This window comes from Dermacentor albipictus, chromosome 2 (assembly GCF_038994185.2).
Source record: "Dermacentor albipictus isolate Rhodes 1998 colony chromosome 2, USDA_Dalb.pri_finalv2, whole genome shotgun sequence".
Classification (NCBI taxonomy): domain Eukaryota; kingdom Metazoa; phylum Arthropoda; class Arachnida; order Ixodida; family Ixodidae; genus Dermacentor; species Dermacentor albipictus.
In genome coordinates this window covers 147,796,025-147,820,559 of record NC_091822.1, presented here as the reverse complement: position 1 = coordinate 147,820,559, position 24,535 = coordinate 147,796,025, and the positions used below count along the sequence as shown (strand labels likewise).

At 47.1% G+C, this 24,535-nt stretch overlaps 1 protein-coding gene across 2 annotated transcripts in view; it reads left to right on the top strand.

Moving 5' to 3' along the window:
- Nucleotides 1–24,535, top strand: part of LOC135899790 (multiple epidermal growth factor-like domains protein 6) — a 60,591-nt gene that overhangs the window by 13,275 nt on the left and 22,781 nt on the right. For both annotated transcript variants that reach the window (XM_065429121.2, XM_065429122.2), the window contains exons 6-15: nucleotides 451–570; nucleotides 1,864–2,001; nucleotides 3,270–3,398; nucleotides 3,528–3,667; nucleotides 5,476–5,608; nucleotides 7,953–8,155; nucleotides 10,722–10,905; nucleotides 12,494–12,619; nucleotides 13,320–13,448; nucleotides 15,796–16,050. In XM_065429121.2, the coding sequence (XP_065285193.2) occupies nucleotides 451–570; nucleotides 1,864–2,001; nucleotides 3,270–3,398; nucleotides 3,528–3,667; nucleotides 5,476–5,608; nucleotides 7,953–8,155; nucleotides 10,722–10,905; nucleotides 12,494–12,619; nucleotides 13,320–13,448; nucleotides 15,796–16,050 (1,557 nt within the window). The remainder of the gene's footprint in view (nucleotides 1–450; nucleotides 571–1,863; nucleotides 2,002–3,269; nucleotides 3,399–3,527; nucleotides 3,668–5,475; nucleotides 5,609–7,952; nucleotides 8,156–10,721; nucleotides 10,906–12,493; nucleotides 12,620–13,319; nucleotides 13,449–15,795; nucleotides 16,051–24,535) is intronic.

The following is a 24,535-nucleotide window of genomic DNA, read 5'->3' as shown; positions in this document are numbered from 1 at the left end:
ATAAAATTCATAGAGTCATTCTTCCACCTTGACTTGCTTTCTACGGAGTCTCCAGCACCTTGGCACAAAAGTATGTAAATTTCGCGCATTCATCTACAGCCGATCGCAACTCGCGAGACTGAAGAGGGTGATGGAGCAACTAATTATTTGTCGTTTACGACTTACCGCATTGATTACGCCTTTCGTTTACGTCTAGCCGCAATGGGAAACGTGTTAAACTCAGTACCGACGGCTAATTAGGATCAGCTTAAGTCGGGGTGGTTGGGCAGCCGCAGGTGATGAGAAGAGCCTCCCAACAAAGCTCTCTATAGCAACGGGTTATAACTTCACATTTGACCTCGTTGGTTTCTGTCACCCTCTGAGAACGTCCTGCACTCGAACCATCCTACGTGCGAGGATGCAGTTTTTCGTCGTTCAACGTATCGTGACGCAGTCGTGCTCGACTCGCAGACGTGGACGAGTGCCTGGCCGAGAACCGCTGCACCCACGACTGCGTCAACACGTTCGGCTCGTACCGCTGCTCGTGCCATCCGGGCTACCAGCTCGCCGGTGACGGGACTTCCTGTTTCCGTAAGGATGACGCAAACGTACACCCCCCCTTATACACTACAGCCCCGAATGTCCTTGCTACTTTCTTCTCAACTCGCGACAGCGCATGCTGCAGTGCCAGCTGGCAAGCAGGCGCGGGTTGCGTTGTCGGGTTGAAAGCTCGCGCCGTCACCGCAGCATGTCGAGAGTAGACTGTGCTACCTGCTCGCCTTTGCCTGTGGAAATAGACGCTTGCTACCTGCCAAGCTCAAGTGGCTGCACTAAAATTGAGTGTCTGTGTCTTGCACTGGCGTTATTAGCTGTGTGTTTCTTACCTCCAGGGCTTAAAATATGGGTCAGAATACAGCGTTCTCTGGGTTACAAGCAAGCGCTCAAAGAACGTGTGATCATTGGTCTATTATTTGTGTAATGCATGTGACCAAGTCCCGCGCGTTCGGAATACACCGCTATGCGTGGTGATGGGACCCGCCACGGTAGTTTAGCGGCTGGCCACAGCGTTGTGCTGTTTAGCATGATGTCGTGGGTTCGAGTAGACCCACGGCGGTCGCTTAATTCCTGGCCGTGTTAGGAGCAAAAACGCTTGAGGTATAGGTGTAAGATCATTTAGACCAAGTGGTCTAAATTCATTCGATCAATTCAAAACGAAACTTCAGCCTTCGCTTTTTTTCCCCCTAGTAATCAACACAAGTTGGGCGAATTCGATAAACATGTGGATTTGAAATAATACGCTACTATACCTAACTATCTATTTAGTGTTGCTTTTTAGTTTCTTGATAAAGTCGCATGAAAGCACGAGTTATATCGAGAGCGATGTTGTAGCTTCACTGATGCATGTAGGCGTCACCTTGCATATTTCGTCGAGCAGGTAGTACAGACGAATGCACAAACTAGCAAGCGGGATGGAATACAGGTCAGCCGATCCAGATCAATGCGTTTTGACTTATACGACTGATTTGACTTTGTAATCAAGTTTGGTTTCAGACAGGTGAAATTGCTGAACGGAGTGAGTGTCGCATTTTTTTTATTACTAGTTCTCTCGTTAAGCAAAAATGTATTTCTTTTGTTAGTTGTAATCAAAGCACGAGCACTTTTTTTTTCCGGTTGCCATCGATCGTTGCCTATGAATATCAGAATGTGCTGCACTGGTGTGCATAAATGTTAATATTTTGATGTTTTGCTTACGGCTCTGGAGGCAGTCAACGAGACGCTCTCGCACGCGAGGACATCTCTTGCCAAACTTTAGAAGAAAGTGACTCGGCTACTGCGACGCTCAATTTCGCCATTTTTATATAAAACACGGTTCTTTCGTTACAGGCATCGATGTACAGGAAATACATGAGTGTGGCGTTGACAACGCTGGTTGTGAGCACAACTGTCGCATCACTCGATCCGGACCGGAGTGTTCCTGCCGCGAAGGCTACAGACTTCTCTCTGACAAGAAGTCTTGCGAAGGTAGCCCTTGGTGCTTTGTTTTCTTATATTATTCTATCTGTATCTTTTCCTATTTAGTCTATAACCTTTCGCTTGCGCACACTTGCACGCTTACACCGCCGTATTTCTCTTAGTTTAGACATTTTCTTTAGTCGCATCAAGTGCGCGTGATAACGCCAGTTGGTCTACTGGGGTGGCTATGAAGAGGCGGACATCACATGTACGATGAATCTCAAGGTATACAGGTAGCTTATTAGAGAGATATAGTAATTAACTTTTTGTTTATTATGACGCATGTCGGAAAAAATTGCGAAATCGAGGCCGAGTTGTGGTGAAGAGACGCCTGCTTAACAGAGATTATATGACTAACGCTATTTTCGAGGTATCAATCCATAAAGAAATCTCGTACATAGTATTTTCGTTCCAGTTACCGGCTTATCTAAAGTATTACTCTGCATAGCAGTTTGGGACGATGTTAACTGCAACGTCGACGCATATTTATCTCGTTTTGGGGACGGCTATCACGCAAGTGGTGCTAGAATAATGATTTCTGTTAAGCAGACAAGGGGGTGTCACTTTTGCTTGGCTCAGTTTTGCAAATACAACATGTACCCTAAAGTAAATCACAAAACAATGAATTCTTGAGTTGCTTAATGAATATTTTAATCAGCTACTTCGACACCGCTATCCGCCCGTAAAAGCGAAACAGTGCTAGTACGTTTCACTGGCGATGCTTCAAATAGGCTAAGCGAACTAAAGTAAATTAATTAACTAACACATGATATGGATGTTTATCTTCCAGGCGTCCTTTCACGCACTGGAAAATTGTCACAACAATCAGCAATGTTGAGAGGCAAATAAAACAGCATCAACAATTGTAGAAACGTTCACTCTAACGATATGCTAAGTGTCGCATTGCTCAAACTGTTTCATCAACGTCTTTGTTCGGAGCATGTTGAGATCGCCTCGCCGTCTAAACGATGTTGATGCGTAATAGAAAAGGAGCATTTCATGTATCTGGATTTAGCATTATACTATTGTTCGTTGACATGTCTCAGTCGAAGCATGCGTCCGAAAACGCGGAAGATTGCTTCTACATACAGAGAACGCAACTGCTAACGCCAGTGACCGTGCATAACCATGACGCCGCAAGTGACTTGCCGTCAAATAACTTTTGTCTATTCAGGTATTCTCGGCTGTTAAAATGGTTGCTAAGAGTTATAACAAGATATCTCTTATTGTATCACGCCTTAGTGTTTTTCTAATAATATTTTTTTTTTCAAACGGAGACATCGACGAGTGTCTCGAAGAGCCGGGCCGTTGTGAACATCGCTGCCAAAACTTGGACGGCTCCTTCCGATGCACGTGTCCAGCTGGACTGCAGCTAGCCGAAGACGGCAGGACGTGCAAGCTCGCCCGTAAGTCTTCCGGAACTTCTTGCGTATAACTTCTCGCGTTTACGTGAAAAAGCGTTATTACTTAAAACGGCTTTTCGATTGCATTGTTTTACATTAACTTATTGCATCCTCCCGCGTTCTCGTTTTCAGAATGTGCGGAGGGACTATTCGGCGAGAAATGCGAGCACCCATGTCGTGCCTGCAAACACGGAACGTGCGATTCTGCCGCCAAGATGTGTCGCTGTCAGCCGGGATACGTCGGAGAATTTTGCGACGCGAAGTGTCCCCAGGTAATGTGCGATTAAGCTCGTTTTCGGCGCCAGTTGTAGCAAGATTCGTCGACGCTAAAAACGCACTACTGATCGCTGGAACTTGTTATGTGGATTACCATGCACGTTCGCTCCGATGTACATTTGCTACCTCACTAAGAACCGCAGCAACACCCGCGAGTCCTTACGGTCTTCATTTTTTTTTACCATTTGTACCCCTTCCCTCTGTGTGGGGTAGCAAACCGGGCGTGCCTCGTGTCGACCTCCTTGCCATTCCCTTCCTTCATTTCTCTCACACTTCCACCTGCCTCCCCCACCTTTCCTTTTTTTCAAGAAGAATAGAATTTATTGATAGGAAAGACAGAGAGGTCGACCTGAGCTAGTGCGCTCTAGTCTGCTACTCTGCACTGGGGAAGAGGGAAGGGGAGTGAAAGTATTGGGATGGATGATGATGATAAGAGAAGTGGTGAGTGCTTATGTATACATGAGACAGTTGCCTCGCTAGAGCCGCTCGTCGAGCTTGGTGTCCTGCAGGAACTTCAACAATAGTTTTGTTGCACGCATCGAAATTGCAGTGTCAGGCCATGGGCCGAGGATAGCTTCCTCCGACAGTAGTTGTCTGCCAACGCTGGCTAGGAAACTGTCCAACGTCCTTCGCTCCAGCATATATGCTGGGCAGTCGCACAGTACGTGTTGCAGTGTTTCAGGCATCTGGCAGTGTACACAATCAGGGCTGTTCGATTGGCCGATGAGGTGTGCGTAGCGACGGGTGAAAGCAACGCCGAGCCGAATCCTGTGTAGCAATGATGTTTTGCTCCGTGTAAGCTTCGGGGGCAAACAGAATTTACCGTCTGGGTCGATCATACGTAGACGTCTGTGGATGTTATCAGAGTGGGCTCTGTAAGCCTTCGTAAGGTCCTGCATGAGTGCCTTGATCATGGAGTTGGTGTCAGGTCGCGAGTAGGCAATTCGTACTTCATCAGAGGAAGGGGAGGCCGATCTTGCTTCACTGTCAGCGAGTTCATTACCACCTTTTTTTCAAACGAGGAAAAGTAACTGATCATCACGAAGACAAATCCGAGCATCTCTGAATATCGGTATTAAAAATACCTACTCAAATTAAATAACCGTATAATTGCACCTCAGTATACTTGTATACCCGGACATAACTACTTGAAAAAATAAGCGTACTTCGTAACGCCTAATTTATTGTGAAAAAAGAAACTGCGCTCAAAATAAGAACTCACTTTAACGTAGTTATTTTGAGAGCCCCGTACATTCTTTCTTTTTCTTTTAAGCGAGAGCGGCGTCAAACTTTTTGCGCATAAAGGATGATCCGGCTCGTCGCTCGGCATTTTACAGTCTCTCATCTCTGGATGATGGAAGCGGACAACTGAAAATATTACTGGACCACGATTATGGGCATGCAATGTTTAAGTACACGGTGCTAGTGCACAATGGTCCCAATCAAGACAGTGACCCGCATTTCGCAACAACACTGAACTTCGTTCAGAGATAGCGAGCGATTCATTATAACAGAAAGGATGCCAGGCCGGCCTGCGTTAGTGTTCTATCCTGCTACTCAGCGTTGGGGTTGAGGGAGGGAAACGAACAGCGAGGGCAAAACTGAACAAGATGATGATGATGCAGGGAAAAAGAGGTATAACCGGAAACGCTTATTACAATCGCATGTCCAATTCTATATTATTCAGAAAACGTACAATGGCATTCATGGCCTGGTACGCGGCTTAGCTTCGATTACGTTTGTATGGTCGCATGACCGCGCTTCCTTGGCCCTGAGTCGCAACCCAGGCCGTCCGGTATTGCAGGGTATGTTCGGTGCCGACTGCAAAGAGAAGTGCCTCTGCAACGCCTCCGCCGTGTGCAATCACAAGACAGGCCGATGCAGCTGCACACCGAACGCAAATGGCAAGCATCGTTGTAACGACGTGTGCCCTTTCGGTGAGCCCGTGACCTTCTTTCTCTTAACTCCTCGTTTTCTCTGTTTCTCTCGTGTTTGCCTTTTTTCCACGTTGGTGAAATGTTCGTGCCCATGCTATACCAAACGATCTTGAATCTCGCTTACCAGCGTCGGCGTGAGAGGTCAGAGAAATCTCATAGCAGTAATGTTGCGCGAAATGGCTTACGAGCAAGTGTGTCACGAGTAAAACTTGATAACATGTTCTTTAAAGCGGGTGAAAATAGGGGACCGGCAGCTGTCTTGCTTCAGCAACCATGAATGTACGCGATCGCAAACCAGTTGGACGGAATTGCCAGAATGCTGGGTGAATTATAACTTTAGCGCGCGTAATAACAAACAAACAAACAAACAAAAATGATGTTTGGTGATATATACATCCTATACAAGTAACACCATTACTTACAACTTGACGCTATACTAAATCAAAACTGAACATCGTGCAGGGTTTCATGAGCAAACACTTCGATGTATGTATGTATGTATGCTTGTATGTATGTGTATATATACATATATATATACAAAGTGAGAGTCTGCCGGGATCCGGTAGTTGAACGGGTTGTTGTAGGTTTGTAGGTTTAGGACACACGTACGAAAAAAAATACTTTATTTCCTATACGGTCTTCTTCAGGGAATGAAGTAAGTACGCGTGTCATCAACCTAGAAATATATGTATATATATATATATATATATACACGCACACACACCTTGTTCACTGGACGCACGCTTGAGAGCAGCACGATACCACTGCGCAAGCGCTCCGTCGCCTGGCTTTCTTCATATTTCGCGAGCCTTGCTTGCAACCCCGAAAAAAGGACTACGTGAGATGTATCGTACAGAAAACAACTCAGTCGGTGTTTTCTGAAGGTGCTCTACAAATCTGTGTATCATACTTCGTGTCCTCAGCCAATAATTAAAAAAGGTTGGGTAAATAAACCTAATTAATTAGTGAGTTACGGGGAAAACAAAAGAAATTGTCTGAGTTACCATAGGCTATTGCGAGTGGCATGCGTTCGGTTCAATTCGCTTCCGACGCGCCTTTCATGTTTAATTTCTTAGCTCAAGTTATGTGGGACACCCTGTATATACGCCGCAGTAGATGCATCCGGAAGAATTGTGACTACCTTGGGTCGTATAATGCGTGAGCACCTGGCTACACCGGCGTTTTTTCTACACGGGCGCTTTTGCACTTCGCCCGCATCAAAATGCGGCCGCTATCAACCGCTACCGCTACCGTGGTTGATACAGCGACCTCGAGCTTAGCAGATCAATGCAGTGGCCACTGGTCTACTACATCTGGTGGTTATATGGAAGATACATTCAATATACGGCGTTTGTTGTCCTCCTTACGCTGGCACTTGTGAAACTAACACTACAAACAAAAGTATAGGTAGTAATTGGAGAGTGCTGTGCTGCGTAAGCATGCAATCAAGTGCACGAGTCAACACTTGATGGTAGGTGTTTCAGCAGAATCGTAGCAGACGACAAAGGCGATCTCCGGCTAATGTCACCGGAGCGCCGTTCGCAGCGCCGCCAATGGCCGCGCACGGGGCCAATACAGCACGAAACTGTGTGCAAAGATTCACTGCGCATAATTTTAGGCTTCGGCCGGTGATATGAACAACAGCAAAAACAGGGCGTACCTAGAGAGCTGTGATTGGCTGACGACGCACCGCTAAGCCAGCGCCGAGCTGAGAGAACTTAAACGAAGGCCACGGATTAAGAAATGAAATGCAGGGTTGCAAACACAAGGAAGAAGCAGTGCCTCTCAATTTTTGTTCACCGCTAGGGAGCGCCACCTCCACAGCAGAAGGCATAATGGCTAGAGTCGAGATTAAGGTTTTCTTCTTCTGGAGAGCTCAGTGCTCTCCTACACTGGCGCATGCTTACTACAACTGCAATACCAAACGAAACTATGCGAATCTTACTGCGTCCACTTTTATGTCACTCCTTCGCGTTTTGGGCGATGCTGCAATTATAGTGCGTGGCCGGTCAGAAGATGGTCATATATTGGTTTGGGGATCAAATTTGCTTGTCGGTGCGCCTGGCTGAGTGAGAGTCCGATCGGTTTTATTTAACAAATCTGCATGGAGCGTGTAGATTACTAGATTACTAAACCGGATCCCTTTGGCGAAATGTTCGTACATATACATGCTGTCTGATTTCGTCGGCTGCACGTATACGCTACAGCCAATCACGAACCTCGATAAACTGTTCCTGTCTTATTACTTACCGCATATACCTCAACAGCAGCAACGTGCACCTAAAATGCCACGTCATTTGTCTTTACTTTAATTTTCTTGAACTTTCATTCTGCGTACACGCAGGACGTTTCGGTGACAGGTGCGAACGCCTGTGTCCCGAAGACTGCCCGAGCGGCCGCTGTCACCGACGTTTCGGCTACTGCGAGTGTCCTCCCGCCAGCCACGGCCGATTCTGCAACCTCCCGTGCGCGCCCTTCACGCACGGACCGAGCTGCGCCAGGGTGTGCAAGTGCGACCGTGCCAACACCGTGCGGTGCGACCCCGTGGTACGAGCCATATTAGTTTTTTTTTTCTTTTTCGGGAAGGCAAGCTGCTACTTCCTTAAGGACGCTTACGTCGGTAAAAGGTTAACAGATTCTAGTATGGTCGCCAGTCAAGTGCTATACACTCCCCTCTTATTCTTCTCGGAGAAGGCTTGTTACAAGGCGTACTTTTTAAATTGAATTGAGCTTATTCTGCAACAATAAAGCTGCGAGGATTCCTATGCCGAAAGCTGCAAGCAGGAGCTTGAGGGGAACCGGCAAGGCCACCACGTACGTAGGGCGGCTTCATAGCGGCGAAACAAAAGCAGGCGTTGTACAAAATGCACAACCTTCATACTAAAAGAAAGAACAACCATGGTCAAAATTAATAAACAATGTTATCGTGGAAACGTTTCGCACAATCTTAATAGAAACAAAGGCATAGCGATGAAAAAAAGAAGAAAAAAAGAACATGAGCTTATCACGGCAGCAAAAGCCGTCACCCAAATATATCGCGTAGATTTTTTAGAAGCAGAATAGATGCATTGGGACCATTTTCCTTGTGTATTCGATTTAACGATGCCTACAAACAAACCTGTAGCATTTACTCGCCGTAGTTAGTTCTGCTCGTGTTAACATACCAAGGTTCTCGCTGACGTAATTTACAAAAATAAATATGCTGCTGTATAAGGATGCCAGCTTTGCTAGTATGCTATCATTCTTAATTTTTCTAATTCTACATAAGCTACAAAGCCTATGTGTGTACAAGGATTCAATTTTGTAAATTTAAGCTTTGCAAACAAAGGAGTGGTGTGGCAGAGATATGGGGCCTTGGAGACCAGGCGTATTGCTCTATTTTGCAATACCGTCAGTTTATGCATATTCTCCGCTGAAGTCGTTCCCCAGGGAAGAATCCCGTACTGAAATAAAGAAATAAAGCATTGCATAATATAAAAGCACGGCACTGGGTGTAGGAAGATAATTGCAGCTGGCGACGCGTAGTACTTATTGCTCCAGACAATTTGCTAACTAAATTATTTACTTGGAAATTCCATGACATGTTCCGATGAGTATAGGCCGTGATTTGAAAGAGCGTACTATTTCTATTTCAGTACCGTTTAAATGAATGGGGATAGCTGAAACTGTTTGTTACCCGTATGAAACAGCACTGCCTTTGTTTTTTTCTGCAATAATCTTAAGGCATTTGTTTGTCGCCTGCGCGTGTATGTTTGTGAGCGTTTCATTGGCTCGATTTGACATTTCAGAAGCTGAGTCACCATCAAAAACCAGGCTGGTGTCGCCTGCATAAATTACACACTTTGCAGAAGCATCAACATTGGCGATTTCATTGATGTATAACATGAAAAGATATGGACCCAATATGCTCCCCTGTGGGAAGTCTGTTTTTACAGGTTTCAACTCAGAATGGTCCCCGGCTGTAGCTACGAACCTGTGTTGAAGGTAGGACGTTATAAGAGAATGAGCTGGGCTTCGAATGCCGTAATGATCGAGTTTAGGTAAAACGTTATGACAGATAAGGTCGAAGGCCTTGGAAAAATCAAGAAAATTTGCATGCATCATTTTAATTTCCTCAAAATTGTGTAATATAAATTTCTTCTGGGTCAGCGGGGTTAATTAAGTGGACCTATTTTTAGGAAAACCAAACTGCGCAAGACTTATAATATTAATCTGATGAGTAAATGGACAAAGCCGTGCTCAAATCACATTCTTTAAGCCTTTTGAGAAAACGGGAAGCACTGATACAAGGAGGTAATTTGAAAGATCATTCTTATATCCTTTCTTTAATATTACTGTGACCTTTGCCATCTGCATGCTAAGCGGGAAAACGCCTGAAGATAACCCAGATTAAAAATTATTTTAAAAACACAGATTTAACAAAAATAGCAGATTAAACGAAGAGCCAAGTTCGTCTCTCGTGTTTCTGTCAGATCTAAGGATAAAATGTATACAACTGCAGCAATTCGAACCATATGGCTTCGGTTGATAGTATCTAACTTAGATAAATTTACTCGGTCCCTGTAAACAATACAGATCAAGATAGGTTAGCTATAAATGATGTCCCGGCTAACTTTAGCCAGAGTTTAAAAATACGCGAATGCCACGTAGCTGGACAGAACCAAGGTTATGTTTTCGCCGTCGCTTGGAGATAGTCAAACATTTTTTTCGTTCCGCCTAATGACATAATTAGTCTTAATTAGTTAGTCAACTTCTCAAATGTAATACTTAGATGAATAGTGCCAATGAGAAAAATGTAGAGCGACATGAAAAACTCCTAATACAGCTTTCTGTTGCTCAATACGTGCTACATAAAGGTGTTTTTTTCCGAGCGTGAAAGAAGCACGCAAACGCACGCAATATTGCCGCGCGACTGGCCGCTCGAGGCGCTTTGCACAATGTGCCCGAATTAATCAACCAACCCTTCCAACCACCCAAGCTTCCAACCCCAACCACCCACATTTTATGCGATGTGCTCTCGGGTCTTTAGAATACTTACATAAATAAAAACGCGAAGCAATTCGTTCACGCGTGTTTCGCTAACGACTTCTCGCGCGTCAACCTTCGTGTGCAGAGCGGAGAGTGCGTGTGCCGAGCGGGCTTCACGGGCGCCAAGTGCAAGCACCGCTGCCCGAAGGGAACCTGGGGCGCCCTGTGTGCCCACAAATGCCACAACTGCTCCAGCTGCGATCCCATCATCGGAGAGTGCGACCCCCCGGCAGCTGCTGACTGCAAGCGGTCCGGGGAATGCAGCATAGGCAAGTGCATGGCTGTGTGTGTGTATATATATATCGTTGTTAAAAGTACTCTAAATATTAGTGCTATCTTAAACCGTATTTATTAAATTGCGGTTCAGTAAGAGCCAAACGGCACCTCTTACAGTGGGAAGAGGCTAGGTGTTAGTGAGTTAGAAAGAAAAGTCGGGTGGCGGACGCTGACTTGAAGTGCCCATCCAGAAGGTTGCCGTGGCGTCTTTGATTTTGATAGTATCAACTCAGGTCCGTAGAATAGTTTACTGGTAATACAGTGCATTATGAAGGAGGCGGGACTAAGTTCTGCATAGATTTACTTCACCAGAACAACACAAACAAAAGATAACAAATCAATATCTCTGACGTCGCCGCGACGCACCGGTGCTGAGGTGTCGAGATGAAAAATACATTTCTTTATTGCACAGCTTGTAGCAAAGAAAGAGAGAGAGAGAGAGAGAGAGAGCAAGGAGAGGAAAGGCGGGGATGTTAACCAGATGAGCGTCCGGTGTGCTACCCTACACCGGGGGTGAGGGAAAGGGTGAATAGAAAGAGGAAGAGGGTGAGCACTGAGTGCACGTGGAAGGATGCGCAGAGACGATATAAGCGGTCTCTGAAACCGGTGCACTTCAAGTACTGTACTAGTAGAGCACGAATCGCTTTTTGTGCCAGTGACGTGTGAGGCCACGGTGTAGCAAAACAGATAAAGACCACGTACTGTCGTGAGCGATATGAGCGGGAACACAGGAGAGCCTGTCGGATAGCTTCGAATCCTGCTATGAGCGACACGTGGTGGTCGCCGTCGGAAACAAAGTGGAAAGGAGGACGCTGTTTCTAATAACTGTTGGCACTCGCACCATGCGTCTCTTTATACAAAGTGTGGAACTTCGCATCGCCAGCGCACATTAATAAAGCTGTTTGATATCGCGGTTACTGATAACTTTCTGCACCGAAACATGGCCAATAGTGGTACTGTTTTGAAACATAAACGTTCGAAAGCTACTTCCGTGGGAAATCAGTCCGTCTGTCTGGAACGCGTTACACGATGCGCTTCATAATATATACACAGGTCCTATGGGGGTATATTTGAAAATACCTTACGCTAAGCGCAGGCACGGGTGTCAAAAGCTGCGCTCTCAAAAAAAAAAAAAAGCACGACTGAAAAGAAAAATGACTCGCTGTAAGTTACTGTGCACGTAACTGTCTTATCAGCTATCAGCGGCCAGTGAAATGCAGTAAACTGCCGTTTTCAACAAACGCAGGCGCGGTGGGTGTGCCAACAGTTAGCGGAAGATGCTCACCCTTCCCTCTGTTTTCCACAGCGCCACTCGCGTATCGTTCTAACTCGGTTTCGATGCTACTTGCCACGCGTTCCCTCTCATACTGCTCGCAATAGTACGTGTATACTTGCGCTGTTCTGAATAGCGGTGATCGGTGCCGGTGTTCGCTCTTGAAAAAAAAGAAAAGAAAATGTCGAGGAAGTCCAAGTGATTTCCCGAATCTGGAAAGGCGGAGAGAAACAGCCGAGGTGACATTCCCGCGTCTAGATCACGAAAGTTAGTTATTGCGAACAATTTTTTTTCTATGTTTCACGTAGTTTCCTGTCGGGGCGAAAGCTGTGCAAAACCACAGCGATGCGACTGCAGAAATGGAGGCACCTGCCACAAGAAAACTGGGAAATGCCGCTGTGCCCGAGGGTACAGAGGAGTACTCTGCGAACACAGTGAGTCATCGAATCCGCTGCGTCATGTGAAGCGTGCGTTATTCTGAGCTTTCCTACCTAAGTGGATACATCCAAAGCAGGTGTCGAGCATGTGACGTTGCTGCACGAGCCGAGCACTTAGGGCACATGTCTCGGTCATTTTATCGTCGATTCTCAAGTACAGACTAATTAATGATAGCGTAAAGGCCCTCGAAGTTTCGGGATAGATACCTCCTGCGCCCGGGTAAAGTTACGGGGAAGAAAGCAGACGCGGGGTGAAGAAGCCGGCACGCGTCTCCCTTCGGAGGCTAGATTTCAGTGCTTGGTGGAGAGCGAGGAGATCCGACAGAAAGGATAGCCGCAGGTGCTCAATCTACTTGGTCTGCCATGTCGTTGAAACGATTCCAGCCATGTCCTCTGTACCTATTGCACCTCAGTATCACGGTGTGACGACCTGTGGAGTCTGTGGATCTCTTGACATATTTGTACGGTCCTTGCATATTGCATATGCAGAGTTATTGCATACGGACCTCACCGTTTGTATGTTTGTATGAGCAATTTATCTTGTAGTCTAAATTTGGAGAGATAAGAAATTGTAAATTGGTGAACGAGGCTCCGCGAACTTGTCGTATTCGTGGGGACACAAGTTTTCTGCGGAGGGTCTTGCTCCTTGACACGTGTTGCTTAGAGCGAACTTGCTCTCTGCATTCTTGCAACGCAGCTTGTGTTCCGGGGACTTTTGGTGCCAACTGTTCCAAGAAGTGTCACTGCGCCAACAACGCCGAGTGCGATCGAGTCACGGGCCAGTGCTCCTGCACGTCCGGTTGGCACGGACCTCACTGCACCATGCGTAAGACTGCAGGCAGCTGTATTCTAAACGGAACTTGCTCGAATATAAAACTGCACCGAAAGTATCAGTGTTTAGTGAATTGATACCTGGGGAGGTATTCTGGAAGAGTCCACCTAGTAGACATGTCCGTTTCGTCTGCTGTTGAAGTTCTGATTGGCTGGGATACGCTGCGCGTCCGCAGCAGACATGCGCCACAGTCAATCAGCGCTTCAGCAGCAGACGAAACGGACATGTCCACTAGGTGGACTCTTGCAGAATACCTCCCCTGATCTGTAGGCTCTCTTCAATACAAGGAGCATGTCTCATTATCGGGGGTCAGGTCGCGTCTGAAAATGCATTTGCACACGGCCAGAATCTGCGCGTTCCCTACATTGATAAACAGTTGAAATTGAAAACAAGAAACAATGAATAGGCTCAACTTCAATTGCCCTCCATTGAGATTTATACTCCGCCATCCTCTTTTACGGCACCTAATGTAGTGGCATTTTGTGAATCTCGCGTTATCGTAGACTGCCATTGTTGCTGTCGCGGGTTATAAAATGACACGAGGCTGAAAAAATAGTTACCAGGGAGAGGCGGGCTAGTTCGTGGTCGATAGGTCATCTGCACACATGTAAAAAATAAGCCCATTAAATTATAAATGTGATAGAAAACCAAGATAAAAAAAATTAGTAGACCACAGAAATATACTAAAGACACAGACTAGATGGAGAATACCGCAAGAGCTTCATCTTTCTCTTTTGCGCTCCTTTATATATTACGTATCATGAATCAACTTGCCCGACAAGATGACTTGTTAAAACCAAGACTAACTGTAAAACAAGAACATCTGAGCTTCAAATGTATTATGATGGGGGCAAGGGGGGGGGGGGGGGGAATTATGTGGAAACAAACTCGTTAATGGTCTTCTTTGCACAACCACATAGCAGATCAAGGAGCCTGCTACGGCCTAATATTCGAGGGCCACTATTACAAGCAGAAGCACTAATGACAACGACACGAATTAAGAAGAACCACGGCACATATGCTAATCCTATGGTGACCTTTTTCTTGTCCAGCTCTAGGGCCGCTATTTTGTAGCGATGCCTTATGCCTTATTCTATGCTATTCTTATCATCCACCACACACGGTCGCTTGATCCCGTTGATAATGTGGGCAGGCCGTCGCTCTGACCACTGACCAAGCGCGAAAAGGCTGAAAAAGCATAGAATCGGAAAAGGCATCGCTACAAAATACCGGCCTAGCTCGGGCAAAACTCCAATGGCGCATATTGTACATGTAAAACGAAGAATCACTCTTATGAAACAACCCCTAGACCAGTATTAATAGAATTCCTAGTATTTAAAAGAGAAAGTTGCACTATAGTGACTGTATAGGAGGCGGAATTCAGATTTATGGCCCTAGTTTAAAGAAAATGCAACAAATTGGTAAGTTCGAAAAGAATAGAAGCCCAAAGTTTACAAATATGGAACTCTGCGCCAAAAGCAGATATCTGAGATCTATGAAGTGCATCTGTTAAAGCATATATAGCAGACTCATTTAGCATAATAATTTATAGCCCAAGTTAATTTGTTTCAGTGTATACAATGGCTTTGCAAAGTCATATTCACAAATTACGAATACATTTCACAGGTTTGTATGATATATAAATGTTGTACGCTTTAGATGTATTATTAAACGCACTTTTCATGAAATGCAAATAATTTTTCATTGCTGAATTACGAAGTTGTAAACTTGACAGCTTCTTTTTTCCAAATCTTGCAATTTTCAACAATTCTTATTAAAGATATCGACGGTTTAAATAACAAAAAATCCGCTTCCAACAATCACTAAATTCTAACTTCTGGTCTTAAATGTAACAAGCCTAACCGAATTCGGTGCAGTGGTTGTCGAGAACTTTTTCTCCTTTTCCGTGTATTTATATATAGGAGGCTCCGAGCAAAAGCTTCATCTGAAGTGGTGCAGGCCTTCGGTGTGTCGTTACCACGTCTAGTCCAATGTGTCATCCTAACAGGTTACATTCACGAATACTTTGTTTAGCGCAAAACAACAGACACAAGAAAGACGACCGTGACAAGGCGCTACTCTCAACTGACATCATTTTATTGCGCCGCTCCTTTATAGACAGCTCAAACTAGAGAAACATGCGCAGTGAGCACCATGCGGTGGAGCCACCAACATCCGATGATGTCAATAAAATGATGTCAGTTGAGAGTAGCGCCTTGACCTGGGTCGTCGTTCTTGTGTCTGTTGTTTTGCGCTAAACAAAGTATTCATGGATTCGCACCAACTAGCCCGCCAACGCATTGTTACATACACTTTTCGGTTTCCCTCTGCCGCGCTGAAGCCTGCCCCGAGGGCCAGTACGGACGCAACTGCAGCCGGCGCTGCGAGTGTGAGCCGAACGCGGTGTGCGACCCCATGAGTGGATCCTGCACCTGCGGGCCCGGATGGGTGGGCAGCTTCTGCGAGCGCCGGTGCCCCGACGGGTTCCACGGGCCCGACTGCAAGCTGCGATGCCGGTGTCCCAATGGACGGGGCTGTCACCACGTCACTGGGCAGTGCGGGTGCACGGACGCATCTGGCGGCGACTGTGTGGTCGGTGAGATTGAGGTTGAAGGCCCATTACAACGAGATTTTCACTTTGGCTGAGTTGGCTATGTATAAATGAGTAGTAAATACTGCTGAGTTATTTTGGAAATGCTGCAGGGCTGGTAATCGTCCAATTTTCTTATAAACAACCTTTATGGCTGATTAAACGTACACTCGCCAACTGAAAAAATTACAAAACACGGATTGACGTTTCGGCGCCCAATACGGGTGCCTTGTTCACAATGAGCGAATGCATGGTGGTCTTTATTACATATGCGTCGGAAGACGTAATGCGCTTGCGTACAACTCAGGGAGGGGTCCCCGTGTCCGGTGTATCGTGTTAGTAGTAGATTGTATGCAGAATGATTCAAGGAGAAATCGGGATGATAATTTTTTCTCTCTTTCGATGATGGAAGCCGAATTCCAGGTAATACTGTGTCCAGTCTTTTCATGGTGCTCTGCCAGGGCGCTGGAGACCGTGTGTCCTTTGGCTACATCATTGCGATGCTGCTGTAGCCTTCTTTTAAAGTTCCCCGTCTCGCCTACGTAGCACGCATGGCAGTCCTGGCAAGGAATTTTGTAGATGACGCCCGGGAATTTTTCTTTTTCGAGGCGGTCTTTCACTCGGACGAGTTGTTGTTTTAGCTTGCTTGAAGGGACGTGGCAGATTTGTACATCATAATCTTTGAAAATTCTTGATAATGACTCGCTTACGCCTCGTGCATAGGGGAGAGACGCCCGTTTTCTTGTTCTCATCGGCCTTACAGGAGGTTCAGCTGCACGCTTTTCTTCAGTCTTTATAATCTGGCCAGGGTAGCCATTGCTGACCAAATCCTGCGTCACCCTCTTCAACTCAGCTCTGCGTGCGTCAGTAGTCGAGCATAATCGGAATGCACGGGTGGACAATGTGGAGGCAACAGATCGTTTTTGTCCAAGGGGGTGAGCCGAATCAAAGTGGAGATATTTCCCTGTGTGTGTAGGCTTTCGGTAAACACTCGTGGAAAGGCCGGATGCAGTGCGCAAGACTTCAACGTCAAGGAAGGCCAAGCGACCATTAACTTCTTCAACGGTGCTTTCTATTGTGCTTGGAAAGAGTTCAAGTGCTGCAGAAAAGGTACGACGTCTTCGCGGCGGATAATAGAAAAACAGTCGTCGACATACCGCAGGAACAATTTTGGGGTGGGCTGAAACGTCGTGAGGGCTCTGTATTCGAGGGCTTCCAAAGCAATGTTGGCACATGACACTGACACCGATGCTCCCATTGCCGTTCCAAAGACCTGCCTGTAGAATGAACCATTTGTCGACAAAAAGATTTTGTCGACAAGGTCAGGAACGTGACTTTAGGGAGCGAAGACGTCATGGTTTCCTTTGACGTCAAGTCTATGTTCACACGCATACCTGTGGATTATGCTGTTGACTGCTGCCGAACAGCATTACAAAACGACACATCTCTGCCTTTGCGCACCCCATTCGTAGTCGACGACGTGTGCCGCCTCTTGGATTTTCGCTTACGCAACACATATTTTTCATTTAATGGTTCATTCTACAGGCAGGTCTTTGGAACGGCAATGGGAGCATCGGTGTCAGTGTCATGTGCCAACATTGCTTTGGAAGCCCTCGAAGACAGAGCCCTCACGACGTTTCAGCTCACCCCAAAATTGTTCCTGCGGTATGTCGACGACTGTTTTTCTATTATCCGCCGTGAAGACGTCGTACCTTTTCTGCAGCACCTGAACTACACCTGAACACCTGAAATAGAATTCACCGTTGAAGAAGTTAATGGTCGCTTGGCCTTCCTTGACGTTGAAGTCTTGCGCACTGCATCCGGCCTTTCCACGAGTGTTTACCGAAAGCCTACACACACAGGGAAATATCTCCACTTTGATTCGGCCCACCCCCTTGGACAAAAACGATCTGTTGCCTCCACATTGTCCACCCGTGCATTCCGATTATGCTCGACTACTGACGCACGCAGAGCTGAGTTGAAGAGGGTGACGCAGGATTTGGTCAGCAATGGCTACCCTGGCCAGATTATAAAGACTGAAGAAAAGCGTGCAGCTGAACCCCCTGTAAGGCCGATGAGAACAAGAAAACGGACGTCTCTCCCCTATGCACGAGGCGTAAGCGAGTCATTATCAAGAATTTTCAAAGATTATGATGTGCAAATCTGCCACGTCCCTTCAAGCAAGCTAAAACAACAACTCGTCCGAGTGAAAGACCGCCTCGAAAAAGAAAAATTCCCGGGCGTCATCTACAAAATTCTTTGCCAGGACTGCCATGCGTGCTACGTAGGCGAGACGGGGAACTTTAAAAGAAGGCTACAGCAGCATCGCAATGATGTAGCCAAAGGACATACGGTCTCCAGCGCCCTGGCAGAGCACCATGAAAAGACTGGACACAGTATTAACTGGAATTCGGCTTCCATCATCGAAAGAGAGAAAAAATTATCATCCCGATTGCTCCTTGAATCATTCTGCATACAATCTACTACTAACACGATACACCGGACATGGGGACCCCTCCCTGAGTTGTACGAAAGCGCATTACGTCTTCCGACGCATATATTATAAAGACCACCATGCATTCGCTCATTGTGAACAAGGCACCCGTATTGGGCGCCGAAACGTCAATCCGTGTTTTGTAATTTTTTCAGTTGGCGAGTGTACGTTTATTCAGCCATGTTATTTCCTCGCCAGACGAGTTTTCGTCAAACCCTAGAATTCAGACAACCTTTATGTAGCTCCCAAGCAGACGACGCGTGGACAGGGTGGTTAGCGGCTAGGACGCAAATACAAGACCTCGGAGATTCGCAACCCACCGCGGAAGCCGCCTCATCTAGGAGGTAGTGCCGAAGCGATGGCTTGTTTATCAACATACGTGCCGGATTATGCGTTATTTCCGGCGAGCATAACGGAGGCGTTTATTTCTTTCGAGTTTCTGTCACTGATCTCTACTTTAGGGGGCAAAACATAGTACATATTAGTGGTTTCAGTGTCATAAACATAACTTTTAGGTTTTTAGCGCACGAAAAGGGACGAGAGACAGAGGTGCGAAGCGGACACCTCTGTCTCTGTCTCTCGTCCCTTTTCGTGCGCTAAAAACCTAAAAGTTATGGAATACCGACATGCCCAAACCTACGTTCTTTCAAGCCATAAACATTTTTCTTTGAAAGCTTTTCGTGACACATCACTTCGCATCTCGAACGTAAAACTGTGCACGCGGGGTCAGGTCTACAGCTACACTGTTTTAAACTTGGCTACTTTCACGGTGCAATTTATCGTTGCAATGTTAAGTAGCCTTTAATGAAACACTAAGTAGCAAGACTTAATAAATTAAAACCAACTAGTAGTTACCTTTAACTATTCTGTCAAGCCTGTTTTCATTCATTTGTCAGGGAATAGTTGTAGCTGTAGCATAGAAAATCCGGGACACATTTTCCCTTTCTTCAATTTCCTACCGTAACTTCAGCGGCGGAACGCCAGTGTGACGTCACGGGCTTTATATTTTGTCGCATGTGGACAATTTCCGGAGCGCGCGGAAAGTTCTCGACACTTGCTAGGCCGAGTCCTCGATTGGTCGTTGTAGTATCAGATTTACTCTTCTGTTACCAATAAAAGAACGATTAACCACACCCGAGTAACGTGCACTGTCAAAACCTATGACATCACGGCAAGCTGGCGCGAGAACTTTTGGGCGATGTCCTCGCTCATCTTTCGTTTTTGAGTCGATTCTTTGCCCCTCAGCTCTACTCACATTAATTAAGGCCACCTCACCACGCCTCCTCTCAAAGTAAACTGACGTTCTTTCTATAGCAGAAGAATATATTTCAACAATAGAACCTAACCTACTAGTATTGAATTTCGCGCGAAAACCGCAGCTCCGACACTCCAGTGCAACGCAACGAATTTCAAAGTATCGTCGCGTGGTTTGACCGTGTGTTTGCGAAGAAAGTTGCATCAAAACTAGCTACGTTGTGTTCTCAGTTTCTCTAGAATATTCAATGTAGTCTCATTATTACAGCGAAACTGTTTATGGCTATAGGTTCCGGCGGATCTCGTCTCCGTGGCCATAGGCCAACAATATATTCTCCCCTCCACCGCCGGCGCCCCTTTCCCAAGTTGTGTATACTTCTCACCACGTACTCCTCTCTCTCCCGACATTGCACAATACCGCGATGTCTGCCGCTCTTCGGCGGCCACCTGTGCGGCGCACTAGAGCGCGCGCCATGATTGATTTAGCCGAGCTATAATGAAACGTCATTCTACCTATCCACCAATCGTGCGTGACCGTCTTTGGTTCGCGGGACACTTGGCCACGATCGGCGGCATGCCCGTTGCGCAAGAGCGTGAAGTAGCCGCGGATTCGTTGCGGCGGTGCATCTCCTCCGAAGACGTGGAACAAGAGACTGTGTGTGGGACGTGTTGCGATCAAAACATATATATGGTTCACGTCTTCGGGAAGATTAAGCCCGCCGACAAAAAATCAATCGTCAACGTGGGAGATATCAATGTCGATGTGAGCAGACCCGACCGGGCGTGGATACTTACCTTCATGTTTGAACGCTTTGACCTCAAGTGTTTCACCGATGCCACCGTAACCACCACTCGTCACCGATCGTGCATCGACCTAACCTTCGGAAAGAACATTAACACAGTGAAAGCGCAATCACTTGCCGTGTACCACAGTGATCATGAGGCAATCATTACAATGGTCACGAAATAAATTATGGCAACCGGGATCTTTGAGTAAATGTCTCGTTATGGGGAGTGCTTAACGCCTGCTTCACCTCCGCGGCGGGTCGGCCCGGCATTGCACCATCTCCGGGATCGGCCCTTGTATGGGGATTGCTTAACGTCTGCTTCACCTCTGCGGCGGGTCGGCCCGGCATTGCACTATCTCCGGGATCGGCCCACGTATGGGGAGTGCTTAACGTCTGCTTCACCTCCGCCGCGGGTCGGCCCGGCATTGCACTATCTCCGGGATCGGCCCACGTATGGGGAGTTTTTTTTTTGCTTACCACGCCAACAACGACACGAAAATTTCCTTGAACGGTAGAGGTATAAAGCTTCGCTGTAAAACCTACAGCCGAAATCCGGACTCACGACACACCGATGCAGCGAAATGTTCAGGAACTCCAACACGTGCTCTCAGCGTCGTCGACTGAAGGGTAAAGAGAAAATCGCAGCTACCATCTTAACAACAGAAATAGATACGGCAGAATAAACAGCAAAAGCCTGACTATCTCAGCCTGTGGAGAAGTAGCAGTAATGATCAGTGATTCACAAGCGGCTTGCCGAAATTTTCAGAAAGGGAGAATCTCCAGGCAAGCCCTACAAATTCTCACTGCCACGGCAAATAAGCATCTACCAGTTATATACATCATTTGTATCCCGGGCCACAAGCCCCTGCTGGGGAATGAGGTAGCTGACGCCTCTGCCCGGGCTCACGTTCATAGGTCTTTCTTGCAGGACGCGTTGAGGAGGAAGCATGAAGTCCCCGGAAAGTACATCCAATATTTTGCAACACTACAGCCTAGGCAAAAGAACTTACCCGCCACTTCACCCCAACCTGCCCCAACCTAACTAGGGAAGAGAAGAAGAAACAGTAACCCTCGGGAAATTGCAAACCTATACCTGCGTCGGCGGGGTCTTATTGAAACGAATCTTACCCACTGAGCACCCACACATGTGCATGTACTGTGATGACCCAGACACCCTGTCCCATATGGTATTGGGATGTGTACGAAGACATGATACTGTAGACATCAAATCACTAATCGAGAAGCAGTGGCAGGCCAAGCTAACAGACCCGAAGCCGAAGAAACAGCGAAGCCTGGTAGAACGCGCACGGGAGATAGCCAAGGCCCGCGGATGCCTGGAATAAGGAACGCCCGCCAACCTAGGGCGCACACTGTTCTTGCTCAGAATGAAAGCTTGTTCTCTCGTTCTCTCTCTCGTTCTCTGTCTCTCTCTCTCTCTCTCTCTTGTATGTACAAATGACCTGTTTCCAAGGCTTTAAACCATTGGACAGGCACTGAAATAAACTAAATAAATGGGTTCCTCAGGAAGAAAGCTTCGCAGCTGAAGAAAAATTCATGTTGGCCCGGGCATCGAACCCGGGACCAGCGACTTTTCGGGGCGGTTGCTCTAACGTCTGAGCTAACTAAGAGGCTAGTCGAGCGCAGCGTTCCACCTTTCCCGTCGTCTATTTTTGCCTCCACGCCTTCTTGTTATTTTTTTATGCGAAGCATATTACTAGAGCTCAACCCAGCTCCTCAGGCGCGGCGCGGCGGTGTCGCCTTCAATACCACGTGACACCGTAACGTCACGACAGAGGAAAAACGGGGCTCCAACTCGCGCCGTCGCTAGCGGCGTCGCCTTCAAGGCTGACCACGTGACACCGTGACGTCACGACAGAGGAGAAACGGGGCTCCAACTCGCGCCGTCGCTCGCGGCGTCGCGGCGATATATAAGCAGCTGCGCTTGCCTCTGCTAGACACTCACGAGGAGAGATGCCTCCTGCAGACAGAGCTGCTCGTTGGAACGACAAGCGAAGGTTGCGGCGTGCTACAGAGACTGTTTCTAGGTGGCTTTGCTACGGCGCACCGACTACGCGCCCCGCATCGGACGCGGTGAGCGTCGAGCAACGCAGCGTTCGGCGCGACAACGAAATGTGCGCCTGAGCAAGCGCCGCACGCCTGAGCCGACGCCGACGACACCGGCTTTTCTGCGACACGAGCTCCTTAACGCTGTCGCGTTAAAATAAAGGCTAGTATGCTTCGCATCCTGGGCTTAACCTTAGCTAAGCCACAGCCATTTTTTTTCTTATGCGCTTAAACCTGTCTTAGTCTAAGTTGAAACCCGTTCATGTAAACGTCTCCGAGTCGCGCCAGCCAGCGATGAGACTTCCACGGGACCACTGCGACGTCAGCGTTCTTAGTTGCCGGCAGCGGGAATGATATTAAGGCAAGGCCAAGACGAGCACTGTGCAGTGCAACCTCAATGTAACGATAACATACATCAAGTACAACTTTTGCAGAGTGCAAGGGCTGTTGCAGAGTGCGTTAATGTTTCGGTTTCGGCTCGGCACTACGTGCAGCCGTAGTCTAGGGCCGTCAGAAGGCGAGTAAATGCAAACTCTGTCGCTTCAGGCAGCGGTCAGCCCGATCTCTGACTCGACCCACTTGCGTAGGGTTCATTAAAGACAACCGTTCAAGCGTAGAACGTGCGCTGATTCAAGCTCGGGTGGTCCAGAGTTTCCAATCCACATAAATGTAGCTGGTGGCTTTGTGTGAATTCCCTAAATTTGAATGGTAATAATTTAAAACATTTTATGTCATTTTTATTATTTTGATGCATCAGTTGCAGCTGCCTAATTCTTTTAAACAGACCTTCGAGTTAATGCTGTAAGAGCTGGGGTCGGGCATGTAATAAAAGGTAGCTGGCCCATGCCGTCGTCCGACTCGTCCACGCTAAGAACGTGTTGAAGGGAGGAACTTGTCCTCATCGAGGACGAGGAATAAAGGATTTATTTACAATATCTACATGAAGGGTGGAGAAGGTTACATTTCATCAGTCTAGCATGACTTAAAATGAACCCCACCAAGCAGCCGAAAACGGCTCCTTAAAACCCCTCTGTTTGAAAACCCCGATTAGACCTTCGTCCAATCGGAGCTTTCAGAGTCGTTGAAGGACCCGCCTGTGAGGGCGAGGGTTCACACGTTCAATCTCATACTTTTGTTTCACCGCACACACCAAGCGAAGAGGGGCCTCGTAGACATTGGTTGTGACGCTTGACTCAAGCTGGCGCGTCTTGATTCTCGAGATGACCACGCAGTTAGCTGCCGTGTCTGTCAAACGACCGTGAAAAGTACTGGGGGGGGGGGGGGGGGAGCGTGAGAAAGCGTCGTAAAACACCCTTTTCCAGACATTCTCTTGCTCCTATTAGTCCGTGAAGGCGACAGCGAACCAATAACGATATTCGGTCCACCAAACCTGGCTAGCCTTACTGGCGCCGCGGGGCTGTCCGAAGGAGGCGCATTGTTATCTTCACGATGCGAATCGTCGCAGCGGGGACGGAGAGGCCAGAAGGTCACTACCTCCGCTGGTCGATCGTAACAATACGTGAACTATAAAAAAATACGCTTAACAATTGTAACAAAAAGTACCTCAAACATTGTGACTGTCCATGTTCAAAACTCGCATAACATAGGTTATATTTTCGTGAACCCAATTAATACGGGCCGAGTGGGCTTGCCGGGCCGAACATCGATTGTCGGGTTCATGTAAACGCTAACGGCCGAGCGTGCGTCGAGTTCGGTAAACCGGCTTCCGAGGAATGCGTTGACCGGCCTGTTTAGCTGGTGTGTAAACGAGGGATGTCTCTGTGCGACTTCTAATGCGAAAACATTATATGCCCCATCAAGTGGAAAATCCGGCCTCCAGCGTTGTTATCCGGTGGTACCGAAACACGTGACAAGGTGGTGATGCCACGTT